This window comes from Phytophthora ramorum, assembly GCF_020800215.1.
Source record: "Phytophthora ramorum isolate Pr-102 chromosome Unknown Phyram_PR-102_s0004, whole genome shotgun sequence".
Classification (NCBI taxonomy): domain Eukaryota; phylum Oomycota; class Peronosporomycetes; order Peronosporales; family Peronosporaceae; genus Phytophthora; species Phytophthora ramorum.
The window spans coordinates 763,169-777,014 of NW_027150650.1; the positions used below are offsets into that span (position 1 = coordinate 763,169).

The following is a 13,846-nucleotide window of genomic DNA, read 5'->3' on the forward strand; positions in this document are numbered from 1 at the left end:
CGATGCAAGTTGCATCATGCAACTTGCTGCAGATCGGAGCCTCTCGCTCGCTCGTCGAGTCCAGAAAACCGGGCAATAATAACCAAGCGATCATGTCTTTCAGGCTGAAAGTTTCAGCGACGTGCAATCGCCTCGATCGTCCTCCAAGGTACCGATGCGTTGGAGGTCCATTGGCGCTATTACTTCGAAGCACGTTTGCACGAAGTCAAGGCCTGTAGATTCCGTTCGCACACATGTCCTATCACTGGTCCCCGCAATTAATTCCTCTTGCATCTTTTAGTTTTGTCGGCATGTGGTACACGTGACCCGAGCGGATTCGGCTCTCCCCGGCCCATTATGCCCTGGCGCCCAGGAGATACAGTGTCTTTCAAATCACGAAAGCGATCTCAGCGCGCTGACCCCGGGCCACGGGCTCATGAATGCCAATCTTGACGCGGTTCCTCCTGCTGTCGCTGTTCATCTCACTTCCGAATTCCCCACCAAGACCTCCGCTATCTCCGCACTCCTCCGTCATGGTTAACATTTGCTACGCCGGTGCTCTCGCCTTGGCTTTCGCTGCTACCAACGTCAACGCCGACGTCTGCGGAGACGCCTCCGTCACGCAGACGGAGCCCGTGACTACCACCGCCGCCGTCACCACCACCGAGGGCTCCATCAAGTCGCTCAAGCACCCGACGATCGTCGGCCACCGCGGGGCACCCGGGTACCTGCCCGACCACACCATCGCCGGCTACACACTCGCCATCCAAGTCGGCGTCGACGTCATTGAACCCGACCTCGTCAGCACCAAGGACGGAGTGCTCGTTGTCCGCCACGAGCCCTACATCGACGGCACCACCAACGTCGCCGACCACCCCGAGTTCGCCGACCGTCTCACCAACAAGACGCTGGACGGCATCGTCACGGAGGGCTACTTCGTCAGCGACTTCACGCTCGAGGAGATCAAGACGCTGCGCGCCGTGCAGCCGCTCCCCGAGCGCAACCAGAGCTACAACGGACTGTACGAGATCCCGACGTTCGAGGAGGTCATCCAGCTGGCGCAGAGCAAGTCGGCCGAGTACAACCGCACCATCGCCATCTACCCGGAGGTGAAGCACTCGAGCTTCCACAAGGCGCTCGGCCTCCCCATCGAGAACACGCTGCTGGAGCTGCTGACCAAGTACGGCTGGAACCACGCCGACGCGCCCGTGTTCATCCAGTCCTTCGAGACGCAGAACCTGCGCGACCTCAACGAGCTCACCAACGTCACGCTGGTGCAGCTCCTCGACGGCTACGACAGCGACCCGCTTACAGGCGAGGTCATCTTCCAGGCGCCGTCCGACCGCCCGTACGACTGGACTCTGACCAACCGCATGGACTACTTTGGCTACCTCACCACGCCGGAGGGCCTGGCCGAGGTGGCCACGTACGCCGACGTTGTGTCTCCCTGGAAGAGGTACCTGCTCAAGGCCGTCGCCGTCGAGGTGGATGCCGATGGCAACGTCGTCGACTCGAACGGCGACGGACAGGTCTCGGACGCCGACTACACCATCTTCGAGTACCCGAACGTGATCGAGGACGCGCACGCCGTCGGACTGCAGGTGCACGCGTGGACGATGCGAGACGAGAACTACCGTCTGGCCGTCAACTACTCTGGCAACGCGACGCTCGAGTACTTGGAGCTGTTCGACATGGGCATCGACGGTCTGTTCACCGACAACTGCAAGACGGCCGTCCCCGCTCGAAATGCGTGGCTGGCTTCGCAGTAGGTAGATGGTACATGAAATGGTAGCGCATATCCTTCTCCATGTACCAGCGTATTCCAAGCCTGTTGCTTATGCTTATGTGCCAACAGACCATGCTTGACACCAAGTGACCATCCCATCGATGCCCGACTGGCTGCCATTCACCCATATGATTGGTAGAAAAAATGAAGTGGAAAAGTAGTTTGATGCAAGGCCGCATCGCGCAGGCGCACGGTCGTGGGCGAAAGATCGGGAATTTACCTACACGTGCTCATGACGGCGCTGTCAGCTACTAAGGGGGCGTATCGGCTACGAAGGATGCACTCCATGTGCTCAGCGTCAACCGTTGGACGGCAAGGCCACCGACAAGACCACGGACGCTGTGAAGCTGGTGGAGTCCACGACGGCGGTGCTCTCGCGTGAGCTCGTGTCGTCTTTCCAGTTCTTCAAGAACGAGGAGGCCCAACTCAAGGCTTGCATGGCAGAGAGGAGCGCCAAGGCCCATGAGGCGGGGGCCAAGGCTACGAAAATGGACGAGAAGCTCGCCGCTATGTTGAAGGCGCAGTGCAACAAGATCCTGGAGAAACGTCGCAAGAAAATCGAGAAGCAGAAGGAAAAGGGGACGCCGAAAGGAGCTCCGGAAGATTGGTGTCATCGGCCGGTGCGGTGCAGCTCAGAAGGAGTTCTCATGGCGCGTTGAAGCTAACGTGGCGATGCTGGTGCAGGATCTTCCGTGTGAACTCGGTGCTGCAGGGCGGCAGTGTCAAGAAGCGGCTGGAGCCGGACGAGGGATGAATTTAACTTGTCGTACCAGCTCTTCCAGGCTTACTACTTCCTGCAGCTGTACAGGAATGACGGCTGCGCTACGCATATCGGAGGCAGCGACCAGTGGAGCAACATTGCCTCGGTCATTGAGCTTGTTCGTAACAGCGAGGTGAGTTGCGTTGCTGTGTTTCGCCACCAGGTCGATGAGCTCCGGGACACTGTGGCCGAGCATGACGAGGCCCCCGAGAAGCGCTGCTGCTGGGATGGTTCTGACAGAGATGACCGAAATGATGCACGTCAAGGAGGGCTGGAAGCACATGGTGGACGACAAGCACGGCGTCTACGGTGACATGAGCGAGGACGAGGACAAGTTCCACGAGTGAGTTCATGGAGTATGTTGAGGACGGAGATCACTGATGGAGAGGACGGACAAGGATCGGGCATCGAGTGGAAATGAACGCTAGCTGCTGTAGGAACGAACTGCCCACACTCGTATCATTAAATAAAAAAAGAGTTCTGTGTGTTGCAGTACTTGGTTCTTGCTGGTCGTCTTTTGTGTTGACGTCGAGACAACCCAGGGTGCTTTACTACAGACAAAGGTGAGAGCAAATGCTGTTGGATTCAATAAATACTACTACTACTACTCGCTACGATCTGCACATGCTCATCGCATACATGTAAATTGCAAACTTGTCTTCAGGCTGTTCCTAGCTAGCTTGGTCGCTTGTTCATCATAGTATCTTGTCATCGCGATTGTCGTCATCAAGCAGCACGTCACGATAGGAGGAGCCCATTCGGCGAGCGAAATCGAGGCACACCCCACGAAGAAAGCATCGGACGCGAGCACCGCAGCAAGGTAGACGAGCAGGCGGGTGGCCGATCAAAGTGGCCGACAGGGAGTAATGAGTCCCCGTCGACCACTTCGGAAGCACACCACGCCCGCACCTCACGCGAAGCACGCCAGCATCTGCAGCTTCAACGGAGGTAATGGGCCCCGATCAACTGAGACTGCTGGCGCGACTTCACGCGAGACCTACCGAGCCTCAGCGCTCCACATCCAGGAGCCTTCCACGAGAGGTCAGCCACGACAGAGAGCAATGGGTCTCTGCTCGCCAAACTGGGCTTGTGGTGCCGCTTGATGCCATGTTGCTTGGAACGCCGGGAGAAATGAGTCCCGCGTCGCGCGCAATGGCCACGATACGAGGCAGAGATGAGTGCCCCGCCCCGCACCAATTCTCCACGCCAACCGTTCCATCAACTAGTCGACAATCTTGATCTGCTCCACCGCATCCGCCACGCAGCAGTCCAGGCCCAGCTTTCGTCGACTACGCTGCCGATCGCGGAGAAATCTCCGGCGATGACGACGTGGACGATGTCGCCGCAGACGAAGGCCCTGACCGCTGGTTCTTGTACTGCTCCCACCTGGGCGTCACCTTTGCCGGAGCACGTTTGGTCCCGTTGGGCTGCTTCAACTCCTGCTTCCGAACCGGGCGCTGCTGCGTTTGCGCTGGCGCCTTCGCAACCCCCCGCAACGTCGCAGGCGACGCCGTTGTCTTTGTTGAGGCCCTGGAGCTCGTTGTCGTGGGTCTGCTCACCGTCGACCGACTGCTATAGCTGCTGCTCTTCTCACGCAGCCTCTGCCTCTGCCTCTGCTCCTGCAGCACCACCAAGGCCTCACGCTGCTGCGTCGGCGCCGACACCTCCACCGTCTTGGGGAACCGCCTCTCCTTGACCGGGTTCGTCCTGGACAGGGCCGTCTTCGCGCCATTCTCCCGTGCCGTGCGAAGCGTCCGGATCACCCTCTGGTGCTTCATGGTCTCGGCCTTGGCCTCTGCGAGATCCTTCACGACTTTGTCCGTGGCCTCCTTGCTGGACCGGCGGAAGCTGTCGAAGTCGTCGTCTTTCTGCTGGATCGTGCGTTGGAGCGACGCAACCTTGCTCTTGAGGGTCACCTTGAGCGTCGCAACCTCGCTCTCGAGCGCCGCGACCTTGTCCATCAGCGCTTGCTCCCGCTCCTCGGCTAGCTGGTGCGCCTCAGCGAGCTGGCGCTCCTGCTCGACCTTCAGCTCGGCCACCTTGGCCACCGGCCAGTGCGTCTGGCCATACGCCTGCGCCAGATACGCCATGTAATCTTCCTCCAGAACCTTCCTCTCCACCTCCTTCACGAGCGACGCGCATGCAGCCTTCCATTTAGCGTGCTCGGCTTGGAGTTCCTTGAGCTGGGCATGTAGCTTGTTGTTCTGCATCATCCAAAGCCACGTGTCGCCCTCCAGATCGTTGCGCTCGTTCAGAAGCTCGGCGTGCTCCTCCTCGAGCTTCGTGTGCGCGGTCTTCATCTGCGCGTGCTCGTCCTCCAGCAGCGCGTGCTTCTCCTCCAGCAGCGAGTGCTTGTTCTTCATCTGCGCCAACGCCTTGCGGTAGTAAATCTCGGTCACCATGGTCGTCTTGGGCTTGGCTTGCTTGGTTCGGCTCCAGTTGTGGAATGAGCAAAACTCCACAGTGCCAAACCCGAGCGAGAAAGTGCAGCACCGCCGATGATCCGACTTGCGAAAACGCTGCAGGCGACGTGGCAATCGACTTCAAAACCTCGGGCGCTCCGGGCCCCACGTTTCCACTGGGACAAGTTGCTCCTGCACAAGTTTAACACGGCCCTGCTGCACGTTGCCGAGATCAAGATGGTGCTCGCCACGTCCGAGGAGGGCTCCGAGCTCGTGCAAAAGGCGCCCCGCAACGCCTTTGCACTGTATCCGCTGAGCAGTTTACAAGAGCTTCATGCACGTAGCTCAGGAGCGTGCTGCTGCTGCTGCTGCTGCTGGGCGTGGCGACCACTTCTTCCAAGACCCACGCGCTTTGGTGCCGAAAGAGAGCCAAGTGCACTCCTTGGTGCAAGCCAAAATAAGGAACACCACAGCTCCCGATCGTACATGGGCTCATGTGCTCGATACCGATTGCTACTGCGCGCGAGGACTTTGTGGTCGACACGCTGGCGCTTCGTCGCTAGCTGCCGACGCTGAGCCAGGACCCGAGAAAGTGAAGGCGGACCACAACCGCTTTTCCTGCTCTGCATTCGCTCCGTCTCAACTGCTGGTGGACAGACATCCCAGCAGACCTGCTCGCCTTTCTAGCTGGAACTACAGCCGATACGACGTCTTTCTTCACAGACGTTTCTGAGCGGCTCGTCAAAGAAATCCAGCAAGACCGAGAAAAAGACGTCCGTGAAGCTGCTAGCGGAGACCAACAGTACGCTCGTAGAGTGATTCCATTCAGCTTCTCATAACTTCCAATCCAATGCAATGTTGCCAGACGTCAGTGAGTATTGTACGGGGTCAACAGCATACCCCAGTGGCCACAAGGCGGACTTGGGACTTGCAGTAGAAGGTAGTAGGTCGCGACAGGATGAAGTAGAGCAGCAATAGTCTTGTCTTTGCGTCGTCGTGAGGCGTCGTCGGTCGCCCAGTAGCTCCGTCACCCACGTGTCCGCCCTCACGTGCATGTAGCTGGCAATCAGCGGCTTGAGCAGCGACTGGGACACTACGGCGGAGGCCGAGGCCGAGTTGCAGCGTACGCTCTGGCGCTGGGCCAGCTCGTCCAGCAGCTCAGAGCCCAGCACCAACCAGCATTTCAGATGGAACGAAGTTCAGCAACGGCGCTACTGCTCGACACTGGACGGTACACGTGAGGCGTCATCGTGAATGAATCGCGCTCTCGCACACGACCTGTTGGCGACACAAGTGCACATTTCAAGTCTCGGGCCACCTGAGCTCGCATGACAACCACACACAGTCTGTTCGCTCGGTAGCTGCCATAACGCACGAGCTCTTCTCTAGCGCTTTCTCTGCAGTTCGCTTCCTTCAACAGACTCGTTTTGATCCTCATCCTCTTCATCGTCACTTTCTGTGTCTCGGTCGTCTAGCAGATGAGTGCACGATACAACCGCTACTTCGGATTGCCTCCGTTACCCAGAGCTGGTACGTGATGCTCAAACATTGCAGTCTTTTCATGTCAAATAGTTGTCGTCTGCTCGATACCAAGCGCTGGAGTCACCTCTGTCGCCCAGAAAGAACCGCATGGCAAGCGCGCAACGACGCATCCATGGTCTCCGCCACCGTTGCGGTCCCAAGCAAAGTAGCGTTGCACGACCTGGCGGTCATACCTCTTCGCTCCCTTGGTAGTGCTTGCTGCCAGGACAACTCCACCGGTAGACTGGCCTCCATCTCGCTTTCTTGTAGTACCAACAATTGCTCCACGCAGGGTTCACGATATCAAAGAGCTTGTGCCTTCTTTCTTGGACCCAGGAACGTAAAAAGCAGCCTCAAAAGTTCCACGCTCGTGACGCTCGACAAGGGTAAAATACCCAACGCTCTCCTGATGCGTCAGTTTGATGGCCTCCTGGTACTCGCACAGCACGCCGAAGAAGCACACGCCGTGGTGGATTTTCGGTGACTCTTACGCTCCGTTCTAGCGCGGACACCAACTTCGGCTGAAATTCGGGAATACTCATCGGAGACAGCGGTTGCACAGTATAAATGAAGTCGATGTCTGGATCTGTGTCGCGCAAAAATGCTGTACTAAAGGCGTAGATTGGTCATGCTCCCGGCGCTCAACAATTGTGGCGGCACATACTGCTGCTTGCTCTTGATCTTCTCGTCGTCGCTGCTCTTGATTCAACCTTAGGACTTTGGTTCTCTCATCTCCGCTCGATTCAATCCGTTCGAGATGCTAGCAAGAGGTGTTAGTTGCTGCTTTAAGCACTGAATGTGGTAATGAACAACGTACCCTAGCGTCTTGAGCGGCCTTGTGTTGCGTCTTAAGGTGTTGATCAACTCCTCCTTTTTCTGAATGTTGACGCTCTTGCCCTCGTGCTTGGGTGGGAAACGCGTGCAGATCATCAGCATACACTTGGAGCTCCGAGCAGCTTTCGAAGTACGCAACAGCCATCGCCTTGCGTTCGGTTCCCTCTCTGAGCGAGTCCAGTAACACCCCCAACCGCGCGTTTCCGTTTCTCTCGACTGCTAGCGCTTCTTCCCGTTGAGCCGCTCGAGCTCTCCAGCTACTTCCTCCCGTCATCTCGAAGAGCGTCGGGTCGAAGCGTCTGCAGGTGGATGGTGTCCTCCGCCGCGAATGCCATTGGACGTGGCCGTCAGAGCGATTGCAGCAGCGTGGACCCCATCGACTCGATGGTGGTAGACAGGCTAGTGCGAGTCGCTTCTGGGGGGGGGGGGGGCGACGGCGACGACGACGACTGCGGTGCATCGAGCTTGGCAGTTGGCGTTTGGCCGTCCTGATGTCGAATGTAGAGTATCCACCAATCACATGCTCGACATGTGGCTGCATTTGTAAATAAACATGTTGAACTCCATATCTTGTCCCAAAATGAGCTTCGAGATCAACTACATTTGAAAATACATTATGTTAAACTACATATCTAGTCCCAAAATGAGCTTCAAGCTCAACCTTCAAGCTGGAGGATTATAATCAGAGCGACATGGTGGCGCACTCGCCGACGCCGCGCCAGTTCCTGGGAGGCCCGTGCGACGGCATGCGCCATGTCGACTGCTGGCCATCGCCAATGTGCTGCTGCTACGAGAGCAGCAGCTGCTCGAGGGGGTCGTGGGCCAGGCTCCGGACCCCAGGCTCCGTGAACGCCCAGAACCACATGCGTCTCGCCCACTGCCGACTGCTGGACACGAACCCGCCGGTGAGTGACGCCACTTGATTGGCTGGGGAGAAGGAGACTGACAATTGTGTGCTGCATTGACAGTGGGTTGCAGTGACGGACGCAGGAGAAGACGCCCAAGGACGTGACCGAGCTGCTGCCGACGCTCGACATCTTCAAGCGCAAGCTTAAAGCCATTACCATGGTCACGGCCTACGACGACCCGTCGGTGGTGCACGTGGATCTAGCGGGGTTTGACATCCTGCTGGCTAGAGACCCATTGGGCATGGTGGAGCAGGTAGGCCCAACGCACAAGTGGGAGAGCCATGGGGTTGCACTGACTGTTGGCGCCTTTGCAGGAATGACGTTGGAGACCATGATCCACCACACGCAGGCGGTGAAGCGGTAAGTGTTGCTGACGAACGTGGGAGCTCCTGGGTAGCTGATAGTTGCATTTGTTGATAGTGGAGCCAGCCGTCCACTGGTGATCACGAACACGCCGTTCGGAAGGTGCGAAGGATCGCCGTGTGAAGCACCGAAGAACGCTCAGCACTTAGTGAAGGTATGCTTTTATATTGACTTGGATAAGGCGACGTGATATTGATGGAAATGACGTGGGGCAACAGGAAGGAGGTGCGGGTTGTGTGCAGGTTGAGGGTCCCTCGGAGGGAGGCAAGGAACGCAGCCGAAACGAGTAAGGACAACAGTCTGCTTGCACGGAAGGTGAGCTGGAGGCAACTAACGGAGTTATTTGTACTGCTTGTTGCAGCCACGACCATCGTTGATGGTGGAATTGCTGTGGCAGGACACATCGGCCTTCGCTCTCAGCACACTAAGTTTGGAAGACTCGAAAGAACGACGCAGAGATACTAGAAGCAGGGGCAGTGAGAGAGAGCGTCGATGTGACCAAAAATCGAGAAGCAGCAGTAGAGGAGAGTACCGTCGTACCAGGCTCCGGTCGAGGTCGAGGTCGAGGTCGGAGATGGCGGTCGAGTCGGACCACGTGTCTGGTCGACAGCAGTATATGATGACGAGTAAGTAGACAAATGCTGGAACTGTATTAATGACAGCAATCGGATACGGTGCTATATCTACTTCACAGGAACAATCAATTTCAGTCCAAAATCGCTGGTACTGCTCAAAAAGCCCTTGATCAAATATCCGAGTACATCTTCCGGTACAGCGACTCTTGTTCGTGGCGTGTCTCGAGGTACGCTGCGTGAGCTGCCGCATCGGGATGCGAGTACTCTAGGTGGGTAGTTCCCGACGGAAATGATCCCGAGTCTTGAAGAGTGTGAAGACTCAAGTACGTTCCGATTAGCACCGCAAGACCACGCGAAGTAGTTTCCGTGGCGCTAGCCTCGAGGATCAACTTCTTTCCCAAGCAGTCGGCGATCATCTGCCGCCAAACTGGTGACGACGTGAGTGCTGTGCCGCTTACAACGACCGTTGCGTCCAAGTCAGCAGAGAAAGCTAGTGATTGCACGAAAATTAGTGAGAGTAGAAGGCACTTACTTACACTATAGCAAAATAAATATACGTACCCAGAAGAGAGAACAGCACACCAATACGCAGGGCAATAGACTCCATGCCAGCACGCAAAAACTCGATAGGTGTTGTCCACTTGTTGATGCCGGTGATGGTGCAGGTCGCATTTTCCAGCCACCCTGGTGCACGCTCGCCGCTTAGGAACGGCAGCACAGTGAGGCCGTGCTTCGTCGGAGCAAGCTTCTCTAGCTCAGACGTCAAGTCTACACCAACAACAGAATGCATTAGAGCCGAGGTTTTGGTCGCAAATATTGAAGGCCTCTCACCGTCGTCGCTGAGACGAAGTGATTCGCGGAAAAACTTGTACACCGATCCGCCGTCACTGAGCGCGCCGCCAAGAAGAACTTGGTCCTCGCCAATACGATAGCACCACAGACCCTTCGGAACCTTCGCATTCTTCATGGCATCCGCACTCAGCACGACACGAAGCGCAGCACTGGTGCCGATCGTCACAGCGATTCGCCTAGTCATAAATAACATTTGTGTAAGTACATCACACACTGGCACAGCCCTTTCACTTGAATAGCACTTACGATGCATCGATGCACTTGGATCCGATGTTCGCCGCAGCTCCGTCCGAGACACCGAGGAAGAACGGCACGCTTTTCAGCTCGGGCCATCGCTTCGCGAACGTCGAATTCAGTCCCGAGAAAGGCACGGACGAGTCCGCAACCGGCGGCATCTTGTTGCTGTCCATGCCAACGAGCTCAAGCAGTCTCGAGTCCCACTGACTGCGTCGGAAGTCGAGCAGCCCCATCCACGACGCCTCCGAAAAACTGATAGGTAAGCACCCTTCCTGCTCGGCTGCAGTGGTCCACTTGCCAATCAAGTAGCCTGAAATGCTCTGCCACTTGGTGACACGCTCCAACATTGCTGGGTCTTCCTCATGAAGACGCAGGAACGTGGCCGGCGCATACGCAGGATGAATGACCGTTCCTACCGTAGCAGTACCCCGTCAGCAAGCCACTCCTCACTACCAAAAGCACGCCCTCTCTACCTGTGCGGTTATGGGCGTCCTCCAGCTCCCCGCGAGCCACCAGTCTCTCCTGCAGCTCCTTGGCCCACACCGCCGTGGTCTTCCTTCTGCCAGCATACTACAAGTTTGTGTCAATTCTCCAGTCAGCACCCCCCCCCTTTTTTTCCAACCCCCTCACCGTGTACACTGGAGTAGCCACTTTCCCCTTGGCGTCCACACCCAGAACGTTCATGGCGAAGGTGCTGAAGCCCACACCCACGAGCTTCTGCGTTAGGTCCGTCGCTCGCAGAAAGTCCATCGTGTGGTCCAGAACGCGCTCCACCGCCGCCGAGATCTGCGCGCAGTCGGCCTCTCCGTGAACGTCAATAGACGTCACGTGCTGCTGCTGCAGGGAGCCGTCGATGAGGACCCATTGGGCCCCGGACACAAGTGCAAAGCAGCTCGCGCGGATCGAGGAGCTCCCCACATCCACAACGACGACCACCGGCAGGCCCCGGTACCGCTGGGGTTGCGCCAAGCCACGCAGGAAGTCTTCGTGCTGGAGACGCTGTTGGTGGGAGCGGTAGACCCACGCGCAGCCGGCGAGGGACGACGCGAGCAGCGGCAGGAACAGCTTCATCTTTGCGCAATCGGGAATGACATGCTAATGATGGGATGAGTGCCAGGTCGGGTGCAGTAGGAAGTCTATTGCACCCATCCATTGTTTGTGGCAGTTAAACGTTGTTTGTGGCTTGAAGTTGGGCCCAAACGCCACATTTTCTGTACCGTCCATTTTCGGCCCCACGCTATCCAGAACACGACCGCCATGCTGAGCCGTTCCTGCCTGCCGCTGCGCCGCGCCTTCCACGCGTCCGCGGGACGCCTGGCCATCCAGACCGTCAATGTGCCGTCCATGGGCGACTCAATCAGCGAGGGGACGCTCGTGGAGATCGTCAAGAAGGCGGGGGACGCGGTGCACGCCGACGAAGTGGTGCTCGTGCTCGAGACCGACAAGGTACATTTATCTAACTCTGCATAGGAATATGACACTGCAGAAGCACTCACCATTGCTGTCAGGTGAGCGTGGACGTGACGAGTCCAGTAGCCGGCACCATCGTGGAGGTCCTGGCTCAGCTGGAGGAGAACGTCGAGGTGGGCAAGCCACTCTTCTCGCTGGACGACGCGTTGGCACCGAGCGGCTCCAACAAATCTGCACAGACGACGACCGCCGCGTCGTCACAAGTGGCCCCCGCTGCCGCTGTCGCCGCTGTTGCATCGTCCGGACACCGCGTGCCGCTCATCAAGTTCCTGGGGAAGCGCTCGCTGCTGCCTCAGAAGCCGTCGCCGTTGTCTAAGCCGCTGGGCCTCAACCTGCCGCCCTCGCCTCTGCGCGCAGTACCTGTACAACCGTCCAGTGCGGACGTCCTGCCCTTCAGCAGCGCAAAGCGCTTGCCGCTCTCGCCGGCGGAGGTTGAGTCAATCAACTCGGGCCTCGCGTACCTGTAAGCTTGTGTGCTGGCGGAACTCCTGACAACTGGCGCAGCACTACACTTAGACAAAAGGCGAGAGGGAAGCAAGTCCATTCAAGAACAAAATACACAAAACACAAATCGCACGCATGGTATAGATATTTGGTGTCATGCCTGCTCCAACTCCGCAGCCATCGTCACACCGAGACAACAGCAGCCGCACCGAAGAGCTCGTGCTGAGGACACACACCGCCGCCGATGGCCCACTCGTTGCAGCCAGGCACGGTGCACTTTTTGCCACCGCCATGAGCCTTGCAGTAGCCTCCACCTCGGTTTGTCTTCAAGCAGCCCTCGGTCTTGCAACGCCCGCCGCCGCCATGTCGAATACAATGGCCACCGCTATTTGCCTTTCGCGTACACTCCGGAAAACTGCAAGGCTTGGTGCCACCGTGAGCCTTACAAAGTCCACGGGCTTGCCCCAGACGCTCGCAGCCAGCCACCGTACATCGTGGTTTTCCTCCATGCGCACAGCAGCGTCCAAAACGGATCTGATAAACACATGTGACAAAGGTTATGGTTAGCAAAGACCATTGTACAAACGACGCATCCCAGACGAATACCCTCGTACCTGCTTCTTGGTGCAGTCCGGGAATGTACAGGTGAAGCCGCCGCCGTGAGCCAGGCAGAACCCGCCTCCTTGGTCGTGTTTGTCGCAACCACGACGCGAGCAGCGCTTGCCCGTGCCACCGTGCTCCTTGCATCGACCGCCATTGAGAGCCCAATTGCGACAGTCTTGAGATTGGCACCGTCTACCTCCGCCATGAAGCTTGCAACGGCCTCCACCAACACACGGCGTCGTGCATCCCTCCACGTAGCACTTCTTGCCCCCACCATGGGCCACACAGAGACCGCCGCCCTTGTCCTTCTTGCCGCAGCCCTGCACCTTACAGAAATATCCACCACCATGTGCCTTACACTTGCCCTGGCCCCGATCGTACTTGGTACATCCTTCTACCTTGCAGCGCGCCCGTCCGCCATGTCCACTACAGAGTCCGTAGCGAATGGCCTTCTTCGTACACCCGTTGGTCGTACAGTCCCGTCCGCCGCCATGAGCCAGACAGAATCCCTGTCCAGCGTCATATTTGTCACACTTCTTAATGCTGCACTTCCGCCCCCCTCCGTGCGCACAGCAAAGCGCCGACGTGCCCAACGCCACGCGCGTACAGCCTGTGACACCGCAGCGCTTGGAGCCTCCGTGGTCCGGACACGTGCGCAAGTTGAAAAAGGCGCAGAACGGCGTCTGGCAGCGATAGCCCCCACCGTGGGCAATACAGAGACCTCCCGCCTGAGCGAACTTGGGGCAGTTCTCGGAGCGGCACTGGAAGCCTCGCCGGTCTGCGGTTTCCTCCGTTTGTTCCGCGGTGTCTTCCGTCTCTGTCTCCTGAGCGTCGACTTCCACCTCTGCGCTGTCTGGTGGCTCCTCTGTGGCCTGGGAAATCACGCTTGGCGTCTGCTTTTCTGGCTGAGCTGTATTTTCCTCTTCCCGTGCGTCTGCCGCCTCCTCCTCGTCGCCCCGAGTCAGCAGCGGCAGGGCAAACGACGGTGGCAGGTCGGAGCCATCCATCCCGTCGTCGTCGAAGCGTGGCTCTCCCTCCGCGCCGCCGAACAACGCGGCCGACGCTGTCGCCACTTCCCGCTCTTCCTCGTCGGCCTCCATCGAAAGCAAATA

The 13,846-nt window shown here is 58.0% G+C and overlaps 5 protein-coding genes across 5 annotated transcripts; 3 read left to right on the forward strand and 2 right to left on the reverse strand.

Annotated features, from left to right (window-relative positions):
• Positions 1 to 512: 512 nt before the first annotated feature.
• Positions 513 to 2,872, forward strand: KRP23_4904 (Glycerophosphodiester phosphodiesterase GDPD6; the record flags this gene model as incomplete). Its single annotated transcript, XM_067889916.1, has 4 exons — positions 513 to 1,744; positions 2,022 to 2,385; positions 2,450 to 2,631; positions 2,689 to 2,872. The coding sequence occupies 4 exons, from the start codon at positions 513 to 515 to the stop codon at positions 2,870 to 2,872; spliced, it is 1,962 nt and encodes a 653-aa protein (XP_067746507.1).
• Positions 2,873 to 7,974: 5,102 nt separating this feature from the next.
• Positions 7,975 to 8,930, forward strand: KRP23_4905 (3-methyl-2-oxobutanoate hydroxymethyltransferase; the record flags this gene model as incomplete). Its single annotated transcript, XM_067889917.1, has 7 exons — positions 7,975 to 8,187; positions 8,251 to 8,259; positions 8,419 to 8,443; positions 8,505 to 8,550; positions 8,611 to 8,707; positions 8,772 to 8,839; positions 8,915 to 8,930. 7 exons carry the CDS (start codon positions 7,975 to 7,977, stop codon positions 8,928 to 8,930), a joined length of 474 nt encoding a protein of 157 aa, XP_067746508.1.
• A 368-nt stretch (positions 8,931 to 9,298) lies between these two features.
• KRP23_4906 (Gluconokinase) lies at positions 9,299 to 11,288 on the reverse strand (the record flags this gene model as incomplete). Its single annotated transcript, XM_067889918.1, has 6 exons — positions 9,299 to 9,618; positions 9,690 to 9,896; positions 9,960 to 10,156; positions 10,227 to 10,629; positions 10,691 to 10,787; positions 10,848 to 11,288. The coding sequence occupies 6 exons, from the start codon at positions 11,286 to 11,288 to the stop codon at positions 9,299 to 9,301; spliced, it is 1,665 nt and encodes a 554-aa protein (XP_067746509.1).
• A 186-nt stretch (positions 11,289 to 11,474) lies between these two features.
• KRP23_4907 (Dihydrolipoyllysine-residue succinyltransferase component of 2-oxoglutarate dehydrogenase complex, mitochondrial) lies at positions 11,475 to 12,154 on the forward strand (the record flags this gene model as incomplete). Its single annotated transcript, XM_067889919.1, has 2 exons — positions 11,475 to 11,663; positions 11,726 to 12,154. The coding sequence occupies 2 exons, from the start codon at positions 11,475 to 11,477 to the stop codon at positions 12,152 to 12,154; spliced, it is 618 nt and encodes a 205-aa protein (XP_067746510.1).
• A 362-nt stretch (positions 12,155 to 12,516) lies between these two features.
• On the reverse strand, positions 12,517 to 13,834 carry KRP23_4908 (uncharacterized protein; the record flags this gene model as incomplete). The annotated part of the gene is made up of 4 exons (XM_067889920.1): positions 12,517 to 12,546; positions 12,623 to 12,665; positions 12,746 to 12,926; positions 13,342 to 13,834. 4 exons carry the CDS (start codon positions 13,832 to 13,834, stop codon positions 12,517 to 12,519), a joined length of 747 nt encoding a protein of 248 aa, XP_067746511.1.
• Positions 13,835 to 13,846: the final 12 nt, after the last annotated feature.